The 21,433-nt window shown below is 43.4% G+C and overlaps 1 protein-coding gene across 1 annotated transcript in view; it reads right to left on the bottom strand.

Moving 5' to 3' along the window:
• Window positions 1–20,552, bottom strand: part of LOC310782182 (NACHT, LRR and PYD domains-containing protein 3-like) — a gene marked incomplete at its 3' end in the record, with an annotated part of 169,613 nt that extends 149,061 nt beyond the window's left edge. Inside the window, exon 1 of the mRNA XM_083642868.1 lies at window positions 20,467–20,552. Within this exon, the coding sequence (XP_083498994.1) occupies window positions 20,467–20,536 (70 nt within the window). The 5' untranslated portion in view covers window positions 20,537–20,552. The remainder of the gene's footprint in view (window positions 1–20,466) is intronic.
• Between the last annotated feature and the right edge of the window lie 881 nt (window positions 20,553–21,433).

Here is a 21,433-nt window from a genome sequence, read left to right as displayed (position 1 = left end):
TTCTTGTTTATACGGAGGCCCTGTTTACATGGCAACGCCCCCTGCATAAAACTTTTTTAGCGTTAGTGGCTTCCTTTTACACGGCAACGGCGTTCTTGTGGCCTGAAACGCAAAAAAGTGAAAACAGGATTGAGAGTGGATTTCTTTGGTAACGTCCCCGTTAGTGTTGCCGTGTTAAGTGGCGAAAAGCAATTCAGGTGATGACACAGCCCCCCTTTGCCATGGAAGACAATGATAGATATTGGCTGGGTTTCCCAAAAGCTTCTTAGCGCTAAGAAGCTTCTTTAACCCTTCTTAAGGCCCCCTTAAGAAGCAAACGCGTTTCCCAATTGCTTCTTAGCCTAAGATGATCTTTCATGCGTTTCCCAAAAGCTTCTTAGCGCTAAGAAGCTTCTTTAACCCTTCTTAAGGCCCCCTTAAGAAGCAAACGCGTTTCCCAATTGCTTCTTAGCCTAAGATTATCTTTCGTTCCGAAGGCATGCGTTTCCCAAAAGCTTCTTATCGCTAAGAAGCTTCTTTGACCCTTCTTAAGGCTCCCGTAAGAAGCCAACAAAGCCAACGCGTTTCCCAATTGCTTCTTAGCCTAAGATTATCTTTCGTTCCGAAGGCATGCGTTTCCCAAAAGCTTCTTACTTTACTTTACTTTACTTTACTTTACTTTACTTTATTTCATTTGGCAGACGCCTTTCTCCAAAGCGACGTACATACAGAAAAATAACAACCATAAGATCATGTAACATACATAGTGGAAAACAGAGATAAGGAAAAAGATAAATACAATAAAAGCCAACAAACAAACAAACAGACAGTTGAAGGTCCGTGGGCAGCATGTTAAGGGTGATGGAGAGGGAAGGTTAGGGGGAGGTGAAATGGAGAGAAAAGAGATGGGTTTTTAACCGATTGCGGAAGATGGGGAGAGATTTGGATGTCCTGACCAAGGGGGGGAGCTCGTTCCACCATTTGGGGGCAAAACAGGAAAAGAGGCGAGATTGAGAGCGGCCCTTGAGCCTGCGAAGCAAGGGGGGGGCGAGACGGCTTGCGCTAGTGGAGGGGCGGAGGGAGCGGTGGGAGGGTTGGAACGTGACCAAGGTTTGAAGGTATTGGGGGGCAGTTGAGTGGACAGCTCTGTATGTGAGGACAAGGGTTTTGAATTTGATGCGTGACAGGATGGGGAGCCAGTGGAGGTCATGGAGGAGGGGGGTGACGTGAGAGAATTTGGGTTGGTTGAAAACAAGGCGGGCAGCAGAATTCTGGATAAGTTGAAGGGGTTGGATTGCAGAGGAGGGGAGACCGGCTAGAAGAACATTGCAGTAATCAAGTCTAGATAAAACCATGGCCTGGACAAAAATTTGGGTTGCTTCTGAGGTTAAAAAAGGGCGGATCTTTCTAATGTTAAAGAGGGAGAATCTACAGGAACGTGCCATTGCTGTAATGTGGGCAGAGAAAGATAGTTGGTTGTCGATGGTGATTCCGAGATTTTTGGCAGATTGGGAGGGGAGGACGGTGGTGTTGTCGATGGATAGGGACAGATCGGATAGGGGGGAGTCGTTGCAGGGGAAGAAGAGAAGTTCGGTTTTGTCGGGGTTGAGTTTGAGATGGTGAGAAGACATCCAGTTGCTAATATCTTTGAGGCAGGCAGAGATACGGGAAGAGATATTAGAGTCCGAGGGGGGGAAGGAGAGATAGAGTTGTGTGTCGTCTGCGTAGGAGTGATAGGAGAACCCGTGAGAGGAAATGACGTGACCCAAAGATCTCATGTAAAGAAGGAAGAGGAAAGGACCTAAGACAGAACCCTGGGGGACACCCGTGGTGAGAGTGCAGGGGTCCGAAAGAGTTCCTCTCCAGAGGACCTGAAAAGAGCGAGTAGATAGGTAGGAGGAAAACCATGAAAGTGCAGAGCCGGTGATACCAAGGTCGGATAGGGTGGAAAGTAGAATTTGGTGGTTGATGGTGTCAAAAGCGGCGGACAGATCGAGAAGTATGAGAACGGAGAAGAGTGATGAAGCTTTGGCGGAGTGAAGGGCGGAGGTGACAGAAAGAAGAGCTGTTTCAGTGGAATGTGCAGGTTTGAAGCCAGATTGAAGGGGGTCGGAGAGGTTGTGAAGGGAGAGATAGGAGGATAATTGACCAGATACTGTGCGTTCGAGTGATTTGGAGATGAAGGAAAGGAGGGAGACGGGGCGGTAGTTGTTGATGGCGGAGGGGTTGAGGGACGGTTTCTTGAGGAGTGGTTTGATTATGGCTGTTTTTAGGGCAGAGGGGAAAATACCAGAGGAGAGGGAGGAGTTGATGAGGGAGGTGAGATAGGGAGCAATGTCAGGGGAGATGGACTGAAGGAGGGGTGAGGGGATAGGATCTAGGGGGCAGGAGGTGGCACGGGCTGTAAGAATGATTTTGAGGAGATCATCTGAGGAGAGGGGAGAGAAGAATGACATTGAGGCAGGAGGTTGTGAAGAAGAGGAGGTGAGAGAAGGGGTGAGGAGGGATGGTGGGGGAAATGATGAGCTAATGGCAGCGACCTTATTGATGAAGAAGGAGGAGAAATCGTTGGCAGAAAGGGAAGAGGGAGGGGGCGGAGGAGGCGGATTGAGGAGGGACGTGAATGTCTGGAAGAGTTTGCGGGGATTAGAAGCAGAGGATTGAATAGTGGAAATGTAGAAGGAGGATTTGGCAGAAGAAACGGAGGAGGTGAAGTTGGAGAAGTTCTTATCGCTAAGAAGCTTCTTTGACCCTTCTTAAGGCTCCCGTAAGAAGCCAACGAAGCCAACGCGTTTCCCGATTGCTTCTTAGCCTAAAATTATCTTCCGTTAAGAAGGCTGCGTTTCCCAAAAGCTTCTTAGCGCTAAGATGATCTTTCGTTAAGAAGGTTTTGTAAGAAGGGTCTGGGGCATTCTTAACACCTTCTTAATGACAAAACACTGGCAGATCCAGCCGCGTCAGGCAAAAGGAGATACTTGTGTCCACTGTTCCTCTTGTGTTTTTCCCTTTTTCCTTTCTTTCATGCACCCTTTAGTGCAGGGATGTCAGAGATACGGCCCGCGGGCCAGCAGGTTTCATCCGGCCCGCGAGATGTTTTGGAATATAATATATATATATATATATATATATAATTATTATTATTAAATCCGCACCCTATTATCATGAACTACGTGTGGCTAATAAGCAAGCTAAGAGTTAATTCATAAGTTAATTAACCTGCACTACAAGGAAGTATGTCAGTAGGTCATCAGGTGTAAACAAAGCCGCCATGATGCCATGCTGGAATTGAATCGCGCATTCGGCTACCTACCAAAAAACAAAGGAATCAACAAGATGCTGTCGAAAAAGAGAAAGGTTGACACGGAATGCAGGCAGTTTCAAGAGAAATGGAAAGAGCAGTATTTCTTTTGTGAAGTAAATGGATAAATGAGTCGAATTGATTTTAGTAAAAAAAAAAATCCGGCCCCCATGAGGTCTCAGTTGAACAAATCCGGCCCTCTACCTAATATGAGTCTGACACCCCTGCTTTAGTGTTTAAAATTGGGGAACACTTGAAAATCTCCCCTGTATGTATGGTTACTTGTGTTTTAAATGTTTTACCGTAGGCTATATTCCTCTAATCAGAATGGATTCCTTTTATAATAAGAATGTTGTGGATTTATATAGCACCTTTCACAGAACCCAAGGTCACTTACATTCTGTAGTGTTTCTCGCAATTTTGTTGTATGTTGTGTATATAAAGCAATTTGAACTGCAGTCCATGTCTGAAATAAATAATGTGTAATAGAAGAAGTTCTTGTTTAACATGACCACGATTACCGTAAATTCCGGACTATAAGGCGCACCGGTCTATAAGCCGCACCTTCAAAGGTGACTATTTTTTTCTTCTATAAGCCGCACCGGTCTATAAGCCGCGGGTGTTTTGATGTTTAATTACCATATGTAAGGCTTCGTGCACAGAGGGGATTGTCGGAAAAGAGATGGCTGTTTGGGGAAGCTCCCATTTATTAACATTTCAACAAAACAAGTTGCATATTTGCATAACGTATTCAAGTGTTACCATTTAGTGCAATAGTAGCTACAGAACATGTACTGTGCTGTGTAAATTTAGGGGTCCTTGGCATGAAAAAGGTTGAAAACCACTGATCTACATTATAGCCTACAGTAGTACCATAACAAAAAACAAAGCTTACAGCGCTTGACGAGGCAATATCAATGGCTAAATTAAATGTGTTTTTTTTAAAGTGCAAAATAAAGTGCCTGTAACACGACAGTAAGCGCGTAAGCCTAAAGTTGCAGTAACACGGCTGCTTAAAATATACGGTAATCAGCCTACCAGAAAAGTCATTAATCCTCGTCTTCATCTTTTAGGCTAAGGTGCAGTACACGGCTGTAACCAGAAAAGTCAAGTCATTAATCCTCATCTTCGTCTTCTTCCTGCGTACTAAAACCACCAAAGTCCTCATCTTCAGTGTCGGAAACGAACAGGCTCAGGGTGGCTTCGTCAGCCACTCTCCTCTCTCCTTCGTTGTCGCTCTCAAAACCAACGAACTCCTCTTCGTCACTGTCGGAATCGAACAGCCTCTGAAGGCCCTCAGCTGGCGGCGTCCTCCTCTTCATCACGCAACAGTCCAGCCTTTCGGAACCCGTTGTTGATCGTGGATGTTTTGACACTCCTCCACGCTGTCAGGATCCACTGGCAAACTTGAGCCTTCAGTCGGATCTGAACGGCACCTCGGCCGTCTGCTCTCTGTGTCAACACCCTGATGCCAAGGTTACGTGCTGCTACTCGATTTCCTTCTTTCCTTCTTCTTCTCGCCGCCATCGTCGTAACACAGCCAGTTCTCCATCTTTTGAAGCATGATGTTAGATTACAACGAGCTAGTTGTGTGGCTTAGCCTTCCAAAATGTTGCTGTTAGTTTTTTAGAATGTAATACATAGAATTGGGAATGTTACATTCAATTTCAATGAATTCTCAATCGCTGCCTTTTTCCCCCCGGAGCGAGGGAGGAGGGAGGGTGTTTTACTGTAGTGGCTGAGAGAGCGTAGTGGCACAGTGCTCCAATCAGGTCGCGAGACACATTTTTTGCAACATCATCCAATCAGGGTCTCGCTCTCGTAATGTCTGTCTTGCTCTCGTTCTGCCTCATACCAACATCCATAGATTTTGGAGGTTCCCGAGTGGCCGTTTGCTGAAAAAATCCATAGATAAGACGCACCGTTATTTAAGCCGCAGGGGCCAAAAAAGCCCAAAAAACGGGAAAAAAGGCGCGGCTTATAGTCCGGAATTTACGGTAGGTTATTCTACAACAGTGTTTCTCAACCACTGGGTCGTGGCCCACTGGTGGGCTCAGAGTGCCATCTAGTGGGCCGCAGAGGACCTCTCACATCGAGATGGTGGACAGCTCAAGTTAAGATGCTTCTTAAGATCCTTCTTTAGCTAAGTGTTAAGAAAGCTGTTAAGAAGGCGTTTGGGAAACATTTGGGAAAGCATTCAACTAGCGGCTAGTTGAATGCTAATGGCTGCGTTTCCCAAAAGCTTCTTAGCGCTAAGAAGCTTCTTTGATCTTCTTATCCAACATTCGTAGTACAGGCCCCTGGTTATACATATCCAGCATCAATAGCACATTAAATATATCAGATTTATTTTACCTACCCATGATAATTCGGGACCACACGTGACAAAAAAAAACACTCGGGAGAGAGGAGAGGCGCTTGTGACTCGGGTGAACGTGGAATAGGCGTGCAGTGTGATCGCAAAAGCGTGTGATGGGTTCACGCCCAACTCAAGGTATGTAGGCGTAGGCGTGGGTTGAGGCAAGGCAAGGCGTAGGTGCCCTGTGTGAACGTAGCGTTATGGTACAATTAATCGCATTGGCATTCAACAAACATGATAACGATTTGCTAAAAACACATAATCTGCGTTAGGGATGTCCATCAATAATCAAAAATCGATAAGTGATGGTTAAGGAATCATGTCGATCATGTGGAATTTTGATTGAATTATTAATAAAAAAATTGCGGACTAGGTTTGGGTGGAATTATTTCCTCCTCTCCCCTCTCCATTGCACAGCGTGAGGTGTAGCTTCATATTAGTCTCTAGTTTTCTGGCTGTGCGAGGTCCTTTGTGCCAAACAACACTGTTTTTAACATGGGGAATTCGCACCGGCATGCGCCGGGGACACAAACGCACCCAGCAGTCTGCGGACCTGATTGAGGCGGTTATAAACATGAAACCTCGTACACTTCTCTCCTAATTCTCAACCAAGTGTGAGTAAAGTTACACGGCGTGTTCAAGTGAATTAAAGTTGTTTAATTTGTTTATAACGGTATGAAGTAGCAGCAGTCAGCATGGCTCGGCGTGGACTCAGCTAGCCCTTAGCAGGACGCTAGGACTCAGGACGCCCACCTGAATCAATTCACACACATCTCGTGGCAAATAATAATATCCACAAGTCGGACTGAGAGCAGTTGGATGGAAATTGACCATCAGGACAGATGAGGAGGTTTTTGTCATGAGTTTATAAGTCTGGAAGCCGCGGGCGGTGAGTGCAGTAGCCTAACGTTACATGTTTGATTAGCTGCATTGTGTTAGTCACAGCGCTAGTGTCTGATATTCTTACTACACAGTGGCATCCCCACAGCTGGCTGAGAACACACAACGTTATTACCAGAGAATTATTATTATTATTATTTAGGGCTGTCAGCCGATCATAACGCGTTATTGTTTTTTAATCGCGTTAATCGCATGCCGCTATTTTGTCCCTTCGTCGCACCCGTACTTGTAGTCAAGCCGTTCGGTTTCCTGTCTCCTGCTTGTGCAGGCAGGCATGGAAGAGAACGACAGCAATACGCTTTTAAATGGCTCATTTTACTTCCCAAATGGCACAGTGGATAAGTCAAGAGCCGTAGTTTGCACCTTGTGTAAAACGGAATTAAAATATCACCGAAGTACATCGAGTTTGAGGCGAGCGATCACTTAAAAGTAGCTAGCAGCCAGCTAGCTAGCACGAGACTCCTCACTCATTCAGATGCGCGGGTCCTCTAACCACTGGGAGGTTGGCTCCAATGGCTTCACGCGATATACACGTTATCAATACACAGTTTCCAATACCGAGCCATTATTCACATGGAAGTGCCAAAGTTTTTAGCTCAGATACAGCCTTCTTCGGCTGTGTCATTTTGGGTTTCCGCCGGAAGTATCGGTTCTGGAGCGTTCTGGAGTGTTTACAATTATTGTGCATTTATTTTCTATTCAAGATGCATTTTGTAGACATTTTGTGACCTCCTGTCTACTTCTATTGAATTGAAAATAAATCTAAAATTCAAGATCACAAAGTACATTTATTTGCATTCATTTGATTCCCAATCACGACACACTGGTAATAATTATTAATATCTAATTAAAAATGCTTTGCAACCACCTCCACAGGGCACAGTCCAACTGTATTGCTTTTGTCACACTCTTAGCCAGGAGACTAATTTTATTAAATTGGAAGCAGGCTGCCCCTCCTTCTTTTAAACACTGGATCAGAGATACATTACAATTTTTGAAACTAGAAAAGATTAGATTGGCTGTACGAGGGCCTAAGTATAATTTCAATAGCATATGGCAACCCTTTATTAAATATATTATTGACCAACTGTGAGAGAGCAGTGTTTAATTACAGCAGAGAAAAGGTAGTTTACTGTGAGCCAAATAACTGTACGCACAGTCGCACACACATCTGTCCATTATTGTTACTGTTGTTGTTGTAGTTTTATTTTATTTTGTAGTTGTTTTTGGTGGTGTTGTTTTTGTTTTTGTTTTTTGTTGTTGTTTTTTGTCAGTCCCCATAGGGTGGGTGGGGGGTGGACGTAAGCGGGAGCGCTAATCACTCCAACTGCTTTCCCTGCTCCCTCTTTTCGCTTACGACTAAGACAGTCACTGATCACGTGCCCAGGCTTTTTACAGTAGTGACAAATAACCTCATCTCTGGGGAAGTGTGATTTATCATAAGATTTATTATATGACTTATCGGGTCGTTTATCGTATGAGTTATAGTATCGCTTCTCCTGTGGCTTTTCATGCCGCCTTCCCGATCCATAAGACTGAGCAGGGGGAGAATACCACCGGTCTGGGGCTGCCTCCACAGGCCGGGCAGATGTTACGGTCAGCCTCCCTTCAGGTCGGTTAAACCTACCCCTCCCCTGCACCTCTTTATGGATTAATTCATAGGAATCTGCAGCTATGGCGAGTTTCCTGACTTCACAGCAAGGTAACTCATTGAGATACACTTCAAGCTGTCGAGGGATGCTATTTTTGAATTGCTCCACTAGCATTAGCTCTCGCAATGTTTTATAGTTAAAGGTGTCGGTGGTGGTTAACCATCGCTCAAACACCGCTTCCTGCTGTCTGGCCAGATCTAAGAAAGTCCCACCTGGTTCACGCCTTAAAGACCTGGGTCCGGTTGCACAAAGCACCTTAAAGGACGAATATATATTAAATATCACGCCCCTAAGGTTTTCGAATCCGTTGAAATTTTTGAAATTGCTTGTTCACTGCCAGAGATATCAACCATCTCTCACATATTTTTGGGCCAGCCGACGCGTTTCGCGTCATCTGGCCCAAGTCCGCCTTGCGGAAGTCGAGCACCTATGAACTACAATTGTTGTGAGTCATGGTCCCGCCTCTAGAGGTCCTCCACGCCCCTTCAGAGGTCTTGAACAAAAACAAAAGGCAGCCATCTTTTTCCACCACCTAGCCTACTGTAGCTAGGTTAGCTTTCCATAGCTCCTTGCAAAGACCATATCTCGGGAACGGAAGCACGTACAGACACGGGACTGGCGGCATTGGAAAGCTCGTCAAATTTTACATCTAGTAGTAGTAACGAAATCAACGCTGAGCAATGTACCCATTTTTACATAAAATAGTTACAACATCAGATGCGCGTAACTCCTACGAAAATGCCTTAAAATGCATGAATTTTTTTTTATGAAGACATCTCCTGACATATATACTACCGTTTAAATTTGGTGCAATTTGGAGGCATTTTTTTCTTTTCTTTTTTCTTGTTCTACTAAATCTTTTTATGTCGAAGCCTTCTTCTTCTTCGACTTTTATGGCGGTTGGCAAGCATATATGTGCATTACCGCCACCTACTGGAGTTTGATATCAGCCAAATGCCTGAGGGGTGGGCGTGGAAACGAAGGCCACGCGAGCCCAGTGCATTGTGGGAAATGTAGGATTTCGGGTTCCCGCCCGATTTCGGTTGATATCTCTGGCAGTGAACGGATTCGAAAACCTTAGGGGCGTGAGATTTAATATATATTCATATTCCCCACGGTAAAGCCGTCCTTTAAGTTAAGATTTTCCTTAAAGTCGGAGTTAAGGTTTCCTTAAAATAAAGTCTGTTGCACAAAACAACCTTAAGTCTTCTCCTCAAGGTCTCCTTAACATTTTTGCTCAAGTATTTAAGGTTTGCTCCTTATCTTGCTCTTAATACTTAAGAAGCTCCTTAACTGTTGCACAAAAGACCTTAGCAACCAAAGTAAGGAAAAAAAACTAAGGTACCTCTGGCTCTACCTTAACCGCAACATGGCTGAGTTTATGGCGATACATGAAGAAAATGAACGCATCCCGAGAAGAGTGTTCCGAGACCGGGAGAACCCAATGGATACACTTAATGATGAGCAATTGATTTTACATTATAGATTTGACCGTCAGTCCATTTATATTTTGTCTGAGCATCTCGAGTTGGACCACCCAAACTTCGTGAATTAATTTTCATTGTTATTTCCTCCCACATTCGCTGTTTTCTGCTGGCTGTAATCAGTGGATCAAATTTACTTTTTAGTATCAGTTTTCTCCTATTGTATTCCTCCAATAGCATCGTCTTTTCCTCCTCTGACCAGTTTGGTTTTATTTTATTTTGTTCTGCTGCCATTGCCTTGTCTTGTTTGTTTGTTGTTGTTCTGTTCTGTTAGGCGATATCACAAGTAGACGGAGGCGTGCGGACAATACAGTCTATCTATGGCGGGACCCGCAGAGAAAGCACACGGTCTCCGTGGAAACAGTAGAATTTTACTGCCGTAAAATCTCTTCCAGTACACTAAATGCCTCAGCGTTTTCCTTAACTAAGGAAACCTTTTAAGGATGTCTGTGCAACACCCTTAAGTATATTCCTCAGCTGAGGAGAAATCAAACCTTAAGTGTCATACTTAAGGAGCAAACTTAAGGTGCTTTGTGCAACCGGGCCCTGAACTTTTGTCGGTAGGCTTCTGGTACGAGTTCGTATGCCATTGCCTCCAAGACTACTTTTCGCACAAGATCATAGTCTCGGCTGTCATTGCTGTCCAAAGCGGCATAAGCTTCTTGTGCTTTCCCCACTAGTGCTGTCTGAACGAGTATAGCCCATTTCTCTAGCGGCCATTCCAACTCCCTAGCTATTTTCTCAAAAGCTTGAAAGAATGATCCCACATCATCAGGGTTAAATCGAGGTCTGAACCTTAAAGCACTGGCCATGTCAAAAGGCGTCTCTTGTTGACGTTGCATAGCATTTACTTTTTCCTTAGACTGAGCCTTCGCTAACGTTATTTTAGCATACTCAATGTCCCTCATTTGAGCTTCAGCTTTTTCTTTTATTCTTTCTTTCTCGAAAGCGTCTCTCTCTTTTTGTTCTGCCCTTTTTAGTTCTTGTTCTGCCCTTTTTAGTTCTACCAAGTCCGGCAGTTCTAGCCTCTCAATAAGCATGGCTACAATCTCTAGCTTTTTCATCCCCCCAGCAACGGGGCACTCATGATAGTCAGCAATTTCAATTAGATTTTCCTTTCTTAGCTTACGCAACTCAGCACATCCAAATTCGCTGCTACAAAATATATTCACATCGAACTCCGCCATGACTACACACGCCACAGTCAACCAGCTACTGAAAAGAAAAATTAGGCTATGCACACAGTTACAGCGCCACAAAATCTACCTCCAATTAGTTTTATAAACACAGCCGTATTCACAACAACGTTACGCAAAAATCAACGCCAAAATCACACGCTTAACGCTACATCAAAATGCCACGGTCACTGCGCTCCGCAGGCTACGCAAACGTTTTGTTTACTACTACTACTATTGATAGAAATGTACTGCCACACAGTGTGATGTACTATCAACTCACTCAAACTAGCTCTTAGTTTTATTTACACTCCCAAACGGCTATATGCGGGGAAATGTTTATGGCGTCGAGTCGCTAATCCTCGTAGCCGTGATATAAACATAGTCACATCCGACTTCCCGAGCTGAATCCAACTCACTCTTGCCTTTCCCCTCAAATAGCACGCCAGGCTGTAACTCGTTAAACTACCGCTAAATTACAAGTGAATTATGAATACATGCTTGCTTTGTTAGCTTCCCAAATGCTATCATTAGCTTGTTTCGTTAGCTCAGAGCCCCCAAACCAAACCGTGACTAAGCAGGGTTTAGTTAAAGTTTTTTTTTTTTAACTGTCCCGGTTGTTTCACAAAGACATAATATTCTCAGTGTTTATTTTAAGTCATCCCCGGACAAGCGCCCATGTTCACGTCCGCTAAGAGATTGCGAGCCAATTGTGTAATATTTCTAACTATCATACCATCTAGCAATCTCACGCGTTCGTAACACACACACACACAAATCTGTTGCAACATGCATCAATAAGGCTATTAGTTAGTTAGTTAGTTATTAGCTGCTCGCTGCTCGTTGGGATATACAGGGCTCCAGACTAACTTTTTACACTAGGTGCACCGGTACACCTTACTTTTTAATTTAGGTGCACCAGCACATAATTTAGGTGTACCCAAATTTTTCACCATGCCTTTTGGCACCACAATAATACATTTTAAGCGTTACCTTCTTTGTCATGTTGTATACATATTGGCAAATTATTAAATGATTATGCTCAAAGATTTTCATGTCAATAAATGTCTATTAAAGTCACTATCACCAACTGAGTTAACACAGTGGGGATTGATCCTATGGCCCATTGATGGAAGCCTTTGCATTTTAAGTATTGCAGCATTTATGAACTGGGTGAACTAGGAGCACATTTAAGGACACAATGATTAATCTACCATTCTCATGATGCACTATGAATTTCTTACCAGAATGACTCAATGCAGCTCACTGGCTATTGTCATTGAATTATCACTAACCATTTATTTAGTCATCTGTAGTTTGCCTAACATTATGTAATGGTGGTCATGACTAGAGATGCTGCGATCAAGATTTTTCAATTCCGATCCGATTTCGATATTTTAGCTCAAAACCGATCCGATTCCGATCAAATTTCGATACCCGATTCGATACCGATTTCGATCCGATACCGATACAGCACATATTTAAGTCTCTCTATGCTGTCTGATAGCTAGCAGGCAACAAACATTTTTAGGGTTAGGTATGTATGTGTGTGCTTTGGTAATATAGTATGTAAACGATTTAGTTCATCTAATTCATTTGATGTAAAACTAAAACATAACAATCAAATTAGGGCTGGGCGATATGGCCTCTAAAGAATATCGCGATGTTTTTCGGCTATATCGCGATACACGATATATATCTCGATATTTTTTAAATCTCTCATAAATGCTCAATTTAACCCTTCAGGGTTCATACACATTTTGACCAATGGATTTCCATGACTTTTCCATAAGTTCTTAACCTGTATTTTATGCACACCTGGGGTAAAAAAGAAGAAGAAAGAAAGGGCAAATGTTGTGAGCAAAGATGGATGATTTAATATTCCATAGCTCTGACCTAAGCAAATCTGACATCACTATTGTGATATAATATTTTTTTTAGTAAAGTGTATCACTCAATAGTCAATACAAAAAATAATGGCTTTTATAGAACCGAAAGCCTAGCTGCTTAGTCTGCAGATAAAACATAAAAAATTACATTTAGACTCTTATTGGCATGACGGCAACATATAAGCGGTCTGAATTTTGCATGGGGCCAGTTCTATAGTGAGGCATGGAAAGCCTCACTATACGCCATCATATCTGTGTCGTTTCACTTTTGACTGAAAAATGATGCCTGTAGTCTAGATTAAAGAAAATACATGTATGTGATGTTGACAATTATGTAGGCTATGTGCGCATTCGTTTTCCTTATAGATCATGAGTGCTCCGCAGCTAGCTACGTTAGCTTGCATGTAACGTTAGCGTTAGTTGATTTTGGAGACACAAACCCTGGACGTTTCATTTTGAGTAGGCTAATGCATGAGGTTCTCTATGGTTTACGCCAGCTCTGGGAGTATGAAATGCTTTAAATGCGGGGGTTTTGGTCACAACAAGCTTGTGGAGCGCTGCCCTGCAACTAGATAGCCTAACCAGCTAGCTAACGTTAGCCCCGTTAGCCATCATCACAACAGCTAACGTTAACGCCAAAACAAATCCGCTGCCTCATCCCCACGTTTGGTTTAGCGTAACGCCAGCTCAGACTTTCCCCTAATCTCAGAAACCTTGCATGTATTGCAAATTGCAATAGTGGTTGTTTTGTTATAATTTGAAACTGTCAGCCACACTGGGGGCGGCCATGTTTTGCCAGTCTATGGTGCGGACGCGTGATTTCGAATCGCACATAGGTTAACTCATTGAGTGCCAGCCACTTTTGGAGAACGGACGCTCCCAGTGCCAGAGTTTTCAGAGCGTTTTCAGTGATTTCTCGAGGCCCACAGAATATTGTGTGATATTACTACTACTATTACTATGTAAACACCGAACACGCAAAAAGAACAAGGAGACTCTATTGTATCATCAGCAAAAAAAAGTTTATTGATACCATTTTCCGTTCTTTAGTTATGAGCCGGAGAAGATAGGTCAAAAACAGCAAAAATATGCTTTTCTATCAGGAAGCTGAGATATTCAGCCTTTTGTGAAATGCATTATTTCAAGCACATTCACTGACTCTAGCTAATATTTTTTTGATGATGTGACCTGGTTTAGTTCTGTGGTGCATGCGTGCCCCACCCCCCTGTCCCCCCCTCTCCCCGCCTCTCCCCGAGTCAGCTGTAAACTCCTCCCCACACGCACAAAGTCTATTCGGAGCCTCTGTTTTTGTGCCGCGCGGCTCCTGGCAGCTCACAGCAGCAATGAGGAAATGCCCAATGCGACTGCAGGTAAGGGTTGGCCCTTCGGCGTTGGGTGCTGCCTTTCTGGTGTGTTGAGAAACTATCTATGCAGACAGACAGACAGGCAGAGGAGCTGCAGTTGTGTGCGCGGATTGATTGCTGTTGGCAAGCAGCCCAGAGCCATCATGTAGATGGCTCTGGGCTGCTTGCCAACAGCAATCAATCCGCGCAGCATGAGCGCGGTTTGTCTTTTGATCACGGCTTTGTCAGGCTGTATTTCTGTAATCTGGAGAGCACTGTCGCCACCTAAAGCCCAATTTATGCTTCGTCTGCCGACACTTTTGAAATGGTCGCCGACAGAAATGAGGACTTGAATCGACACTTTCAAGTGTCTGCGAGCGAGCAGTGTCTGCTACCTGGTGAAATGTCTAGTGTCGCTGACTACGTCACATAATGTCGCGCAAGTCTGATTGGCTATATAGACGGGCACGCGCGACTTCCTTGTTTTAGTTTTCGCTGAAATGAAATTAATGAGCGTGTCCCCGGTATTTTTATCAGCCTGTCCTTGATGTATGACTTCGTGAAAATCACAAAGAACACCGTGACCAACTTCCCAGAGAGAGAGGAAGTGATTGTGTGGTTGTGTGTCGTTATATGCGGCGACGTGGGTTCACTGACAGCATTCCCTCTCTTGCCTGTCTACACTGCACTAGTTCTCTGCCTCCCTCTGTCTCTAGCGTCACGTGACCGTTGCGCCGTGGAGAGAAGCATAAATGCAGCAACATGAGCGACACTTTATTTTTCGTCTGCGACCATGTGCTGAGCGACACTTTCTAATAAGTATAAATTAAGCTTAAGGGTTCTGTAAAATAGGTTATAGACCTCCAATAGCTACTATAGTTGTACAGGAGCTGCGGAAGGCTTTGATCGACGTCCCACCGTCAAAAAACGCATTGGACGTCGAAGGACGTCCGTGGCACTCTACGTCACTATTTAATTGGACGTCGAAGGACGTCCATGGCACTCAATGAGTTAAGGACGGGTGTGTCTGACGTTTTGGCCCTGGCCATCCTAGGCTCAACGCGGCCTCTGTGTGCTGCTGCTGCTGCTGCTGCTGCATGCTGGATAGAAATCCTGGAGCGGAGTCATGGAATGGAGTGCTTATATCGGAGCCTTGGATCGGTCATTTTTGCTGGAATCCGATCCGATCCGATCCATGTTTTTTGGCTGATATCGCGCCGATATCCGATCACATGATCGGATCGCAGCATCTCTAGTCATGACTATAAACATTCACGTTACTGTGTGATTAGTGACATATCCCACCGTGTGCTGTGAAATGATAGTCTCACTGTGCACTGCAGACAGTGAAAAACCGTAGCAGATAGCTGCTCTTAGATGGTCTAACATTAACAGACAGCATAGTCATATTGTCAACAACACATTTTAGCGATCTTGAATTACATGTTGGGTAACGTTAGTAATCCCAGAATTTGTTTGGTCGTTAGCTAGCATACCGCTAGCGATGCTAACATTAGACGCTAAGATGTCATTGTAATGCCAGCCAACCAAACGTTAGTCAGAACTCGGCTGCTGAAGCCGTAGCTTTGTCTCCCGCGTACAAAACCACCATCTGACACATTTTAATTCCATCTGTTTGTGGTAGTTTGTGGTTTGCGGTACGAGTGTGTCTGGCCGGCCGGTCACACCTGTCCTGTGTTGTAGTAGCGATAAGGACGATACGACTTCCAGTCGGATTTTCAAAGTAAAACGATTCTGCTGATTCTGAGTCTAAAGCACTCAGAAGCAATTGAAAACATTTTATTTTTGTACTTCCCCTGTCTTTCTATGTGAGAGATTTAGTGTCTTTCTATGTGAGAGATTTAGATCAACAGCGCTGCACGCACGAGTAGGGTGAGAGAGAGAGAGAGAGAGAGAGAGAGAGAGACGCTACAAGACGCTACAAATTACAAGGTGCACGAGTGCATGTTATGAAAATATTTATACGCACTGGCAGATTTTAAGGTGGCATAAGACATTTATAAATTCCATTCTAAGCTGTGCTTTTATTGTAATGTTAGTTAATGTTCTGTTCAGATGAACAAACCTGTAATTATGTAGCCACCTACTATGGTTCTACTTCAGTAGCCTATATGGTTTAGCAGTAATTGTTCTACTAGAAAAGTCTGACTATCTAACTCTAATGTTAAGGTGTTTGGAAGGCACAAACCTGTCATAGGTTTAATATCTGAACAGAAGCCATGACTCCCATGTCAGCAACCTGTCTGTTCCTGTTCTGTTTCATTGTAGCCTACACATTTTAGTCAGATGTGTTGGAGAAGAAACACTATGAAACTTCCCTTTATGCTTACTGTATTTACCTAGCTACCTATTACGTTTTTATTAACACGTTGACTGCCAATGACGAGATATCTCGTCTTACAGAATCCAACCGTTGAGTGCCAAAGACGAGATATCTCGTCTTAAATTTTTTTTTTTTTTTTTTTGACGGTCGGGCGTGGATCAACGCCCCCCACGTCTTTTATAAAAATATTAGAGCCACCGAACGTGTACAACCCATTCCACCGACCCACTAAGTGGCGACAGTGCTCTCCTGACTAGAGGAAGGCAAGCAAAAAGCAGCTTCCTCGAAGCCATTCTCATGAAAATGGATTGGCGAAAACGCTTTCGTTTTCGCGCTGATTGCTGGCGGTGCGGGATTGCAAATTTGCATAATAGATTACGGGTGGAACACACTTTGAAACACGCAGCATAAATATGACCAGAATCGCAAAAGCTTCATCAAAGCTCTCAACCAAAACTCCAAGAAGCGAGCGAGTCCATCCAGACTTCCTCAAAGAGCGGCCGCGCAGACAGGCACAGCAGCAGCAGCAACTTCGTTGTGACACGCCCGCTGCAGAGCCAGGGAGGCAGGAGGAGAACACACACGGAGGGAGGAGTTGGAAGCAGAGGGGGGTTTCCTGCTGTTATGGAGGAAATTACTGTTCAAAACTATTGTTTAGATGTCTGACATCTTACTGATGCCAAAAATGAATGGTTAAAGTGACTGTTCTATCGAATTTCACAAAAAGCCGTTTATCTCAGAATAATTTTTCTGACGCTGAAACCATGCTGTATTCAACTGCTAATGCTTACATAACTACTAACTCTACAAACTAACTCTTTTAGACAGAGAAAGCACACATTCTATTAGTTATTTTGAGATATTGTGTGTTCACAAAATCTTAGCAGAAAAGAATCCTCGGGTCTTGAAAGATGAGCCAGAATCCTCAAAAAAAACCTCTGGCAGAACCTACCTACAGTAAAAAAAAAACGGCTGGCAGTGAATGTGTTAAGCAGCTTGTCTGAATCAACCAGAGGGCAAAGCATAGAGAGGGGAGAATAGAAATGTTTATTTTTTTGTAAGTTAGATAGACATTATATCTACATTTTAGACTACCTCAAAGCATTGGTAACGTGTCCCACATTATCCCACACAAACGTACTCTTTGTCCCACATTTGGTTTACTGGGATCTGATCACCCTAGTCAGATCCTGAGCTTGAAAATTTGGATTGAAGGACTTCTCAGTGCAATTTTCACACTTTGCAAAGTCATCCTGACTTTGGCGGGCTGGTTCTGGCCCGCGGGCCATATGTTTCACACTCATAGCAATGTATATCTGCTTTAAAATTGAGTATACTGTACTATGCATGTGCTTTAGAGATGATATAGTGCAATCCACTTTTCTACCCTTAGATGGTGCTAGATGGTGCTGTGGCCTCTTTCATATGATGTAACACTTTCCATAAGCGTTCATTCAGAGTTCATAATGGTGCCAAAGTTTTGGTGAACTATAGTATGCCCTTAGTGGTCATGTCTAGATATGATAGTTATGCGTTTGCCAAGTAGGCGGGTACATATTTACAAATATGGACAGTGGGAGGACTAACTACATGGCATGATCTTATCTCCTCCTATGGAATGTCCGAGGACAGTGACATGACTATGGGCCCTATCTTGGTACAGGCCTTAGGCGCAAAAACTGGCGTTAAACGCAAAAAAATGCGCCTTGCGCCTGCCTCGGGAAGATAGCAACATGGTTTTAGGCCCGAAATGCGCTTTACGCCAAAGAGGCGTGGCGCAGTGCCAGAATAGGCTAGAATGGGTGTTTCGGCCTTAAATACCGGCCTAACGATATCTTCGCTCCTGGCGTTAATTTAGCGCTTAGCGCTTTTCAAAACCAGGCCTTATTCAGTGCGCCGCGGATATTTGTGCGTATTTACGCACAGCTCTCCTCTGCCCATCTCACACTCTCTCCCCCTATCTCTCTCTCTCTCTCTCTCTCTCTCTCTCTCTCTCTCTCTCGCGCGCGATGGGAAAAAAGTAGTTATATCGTAGTTTTGAGCCCGTCATTCAGAGGCTGTTCTCTCCCCCTCTCTCTCTCTCTCACTCCCTCAAATCTCCCAGCATGACTCCCTCAAATCTCCCAGCATGCATTGAGGCCAATACATTTCGAGAAGAAATATCAACCAAATCAGCCAATCATTGCCTAAAGTGGTAGATAGAAATAATGTTTCTGTTCACACAACATGCAATTCTCGAACATTTCAATATTGGACCAAATAAAACATCGAAATCCAAACACAACCCTATGTGAAACATATATGTCATCCTGGGGGTATATATATGCCTCGCAGATATAGCATGATTTAGATGAGAGACAGCCGTAACACGGTTCTACTGTGATGTCCGCTCCGCTCCAATAAGACTTAGTTTACTTCACATTTACTTTTACAATAAAAACACATTTATGCAATGACTTTACATAATGTAGGCTATATTTATTTGCATCATCCTACCTGTGCAGCAGGGGAGAGAAAACGATATCATTCTGGACAGACTTTCACCAATCTAATCTCATCATGACATAGGTATAGGCTATATTTTTCTAGCCAACGCGTTTAGAACATTCTTTTCACTTTGATCTTGCTATAGTGTAGCGTATTTACATGCTTGCAGTATTTAAACTGCAGTTAGATTGGTTTGAGAAGCATAATAATATGGAATAATAGCCTATATATGAAGACAGACAGATGGGGATGAAAGGAAGGGGGGGAGCTTTTCTGACCGGACTGGATCCTCAGTGGAATTGGAGCTTAAAAGGGAAGCTTGTGATTCGTTTACTGCACTTCTCCAATGACCAGATTGTGCATAATTTTACGCTTAAAAGGCGTGGTTATAATGCTTAAGGCCGCGTGTAGCGCCGACGCCAAAATATCGAGTGGGCTGGTCCACGCCCACCAATCTGCGCTGCACCGGGCGCTGGGCGCAGTTTATAGGCCGATGCAACGATAGAGCCCTATATCTCCACCTCAACAGGCAATAAAAGGGACTGTCCCAGACTGAAAGGGCAGTCGGCCTGTTTCGCTTCTAACTGATGGCGCATAAGCACTTTTTTGCCATTACTGCCGTACTGAATTTTCTTGTGGCATACCATACACATGCACACACCTGGCAGTTTCAGTTTTTGGCACCACGAACTGAGCTGAGCCAAGCCCATCTCCATTTATTTTTGACACCTATGTCTATCTGTGATAAGTAGGAGCCTTCCTTAAGCAACCGTGCGTCCATGCTGGTGTGCTACTCTTTAGCTTTAAACCCTTAACGTAACGTTATGTACAAGCACCTAGATAATTTACGGAAGCCGAGTGAATACCGTACACATCGCGTAACACGGAGATTAACAAACGTTAACTTTCATGACGTTAACAGGACATTTTGGTAACGTTAATAGCAGCGAATAGAGACACTTACCGAAGAGCTGCTCTCAGATGATGTTATCCACCAGTAATATCCACAGATAGCCTAATGTTATCCATCAGCTGTCCATTTTGAGTTGGTAAAATACATCCACGATTCCCCAGTTTCTAATGTTTTGCAAAACTTCGACAAGTCTCGCAGTTGCACGGGTCCATATGATTGACCCGCCTCTGCTGTTTCTGATTGGCTAATACCAAGGCTCTGTCTAGTAGCTACTTTATTGGTTTAAAACAGCGTCAGTTGAATGCCTCAAACATGATTCCATTGGATAAACGGTACCACAACAAAACACACGTGTAACTTTGTTTTTTTCTCTCTCACTTTTTTCAAAATGACGGAAATCCATCGCTACGACGGATAACTTTAATCCCTGTGTAATAGATGGGTTTTACTCTGTCATCCTGTTGCCTCTTATTATTAAAACTGCGAAGGACAATGTTCTGTCTTGGATTTATTCAGTTTTGTGGAGTTATGTTTTTTGTGTGACAACACCCCTGCTTTACGTCCTTCATGTTTCATGTTAAATAAATACATAAATAAATAAATGTTTTCATAGGCTAAGCATGTAAAATCAATCCAAACTTACCAGATTCTGCACTCCCTGCAACCAGCAGGCAGACCCCCAACAACCAGCTCAGAGACACAGAAGGCAACATCCTCTTCTTCTAACCTATAAGACATTACAGTATATTACAGAATGGAGGTAACACTTCAAGTATTTAAAAGTTTAAAAGATTATAAAGAAAACAGAGAAAACAGACTGGACACACTAATCCAAAAACTGAAAGTGTGTAGAAAATGTGGCCTGACTCTGTGTCTCGACCCCGATAACAGAAAAATACCATAAAGTTTACGCACGCACGCACACACTAGGGCTGCATAATTAATCGTATTTTCATCGTCATTGCGATATGAACATGTGCGATGAACACATCACAAAAGTCACGTGTCATCGCGATGGGAAAAAAGTTACATTACAGGAGCAAAAGCTCTTTCATGTCTTTCATGTCTAGTGTCAAACTCTGCACATTAGGGTTACCAACCCCCATATTTTTTCGATTAGTCGATTAATCTAACGATTATTTTTGATTTAATTTTTCAATAAATTTACCCAAAACAAATAAATAACCAAAAACTTCTCCATTTCAGTAGTTTATTTAACCATCTCATTCTCAACAGTCCAACATAAAATCTCTCAAATAAAATTAAAGAAAGAGCTTGTCCTCAAATAAAAAAAGTGCAATTCAAAATAAAATGGTAGAATAAATAAAATGCAAGTCACTTTCAGGACAGGAGGAATACCAAAAACCTTGTGCAATTGAGTTTAGCAGCAGTCCAACATAAAATCATCTTACAGTACAGTACAATGGTGTGCAATTTTCAGTAACAGTGCAACACTGAATTGTTTTTTTTTAAATAACCGGTACTGGTATATTATTCTCATGGACCCATAAAAAACATGATGATTAATGTGGTATACATTCAAAAACATGAAGAAGAGATGTCTACACAATTTCTGTAACACAACCAGCCAGGCACTTCTCTCTCCCCCT

The sequence above is a fragment of the Poromitra crassiceps genome (genome assembly GCF_964638095.1).
Source record: "Poromitra crassiceps genome assembly, chromosome: 9".
In the NCBI taxonomy this organism is placed as follows: Eukaryota; Metazoa; Chordata; class Actinopteri; order Beryciformes; family Melamphaidae; genus Poromitra; species Poromitra crassiceps.
Note: the sequence above shows the minus strand (reverse complement) of the source record. Positions and strands in the feature narration are given on the sequence as shown.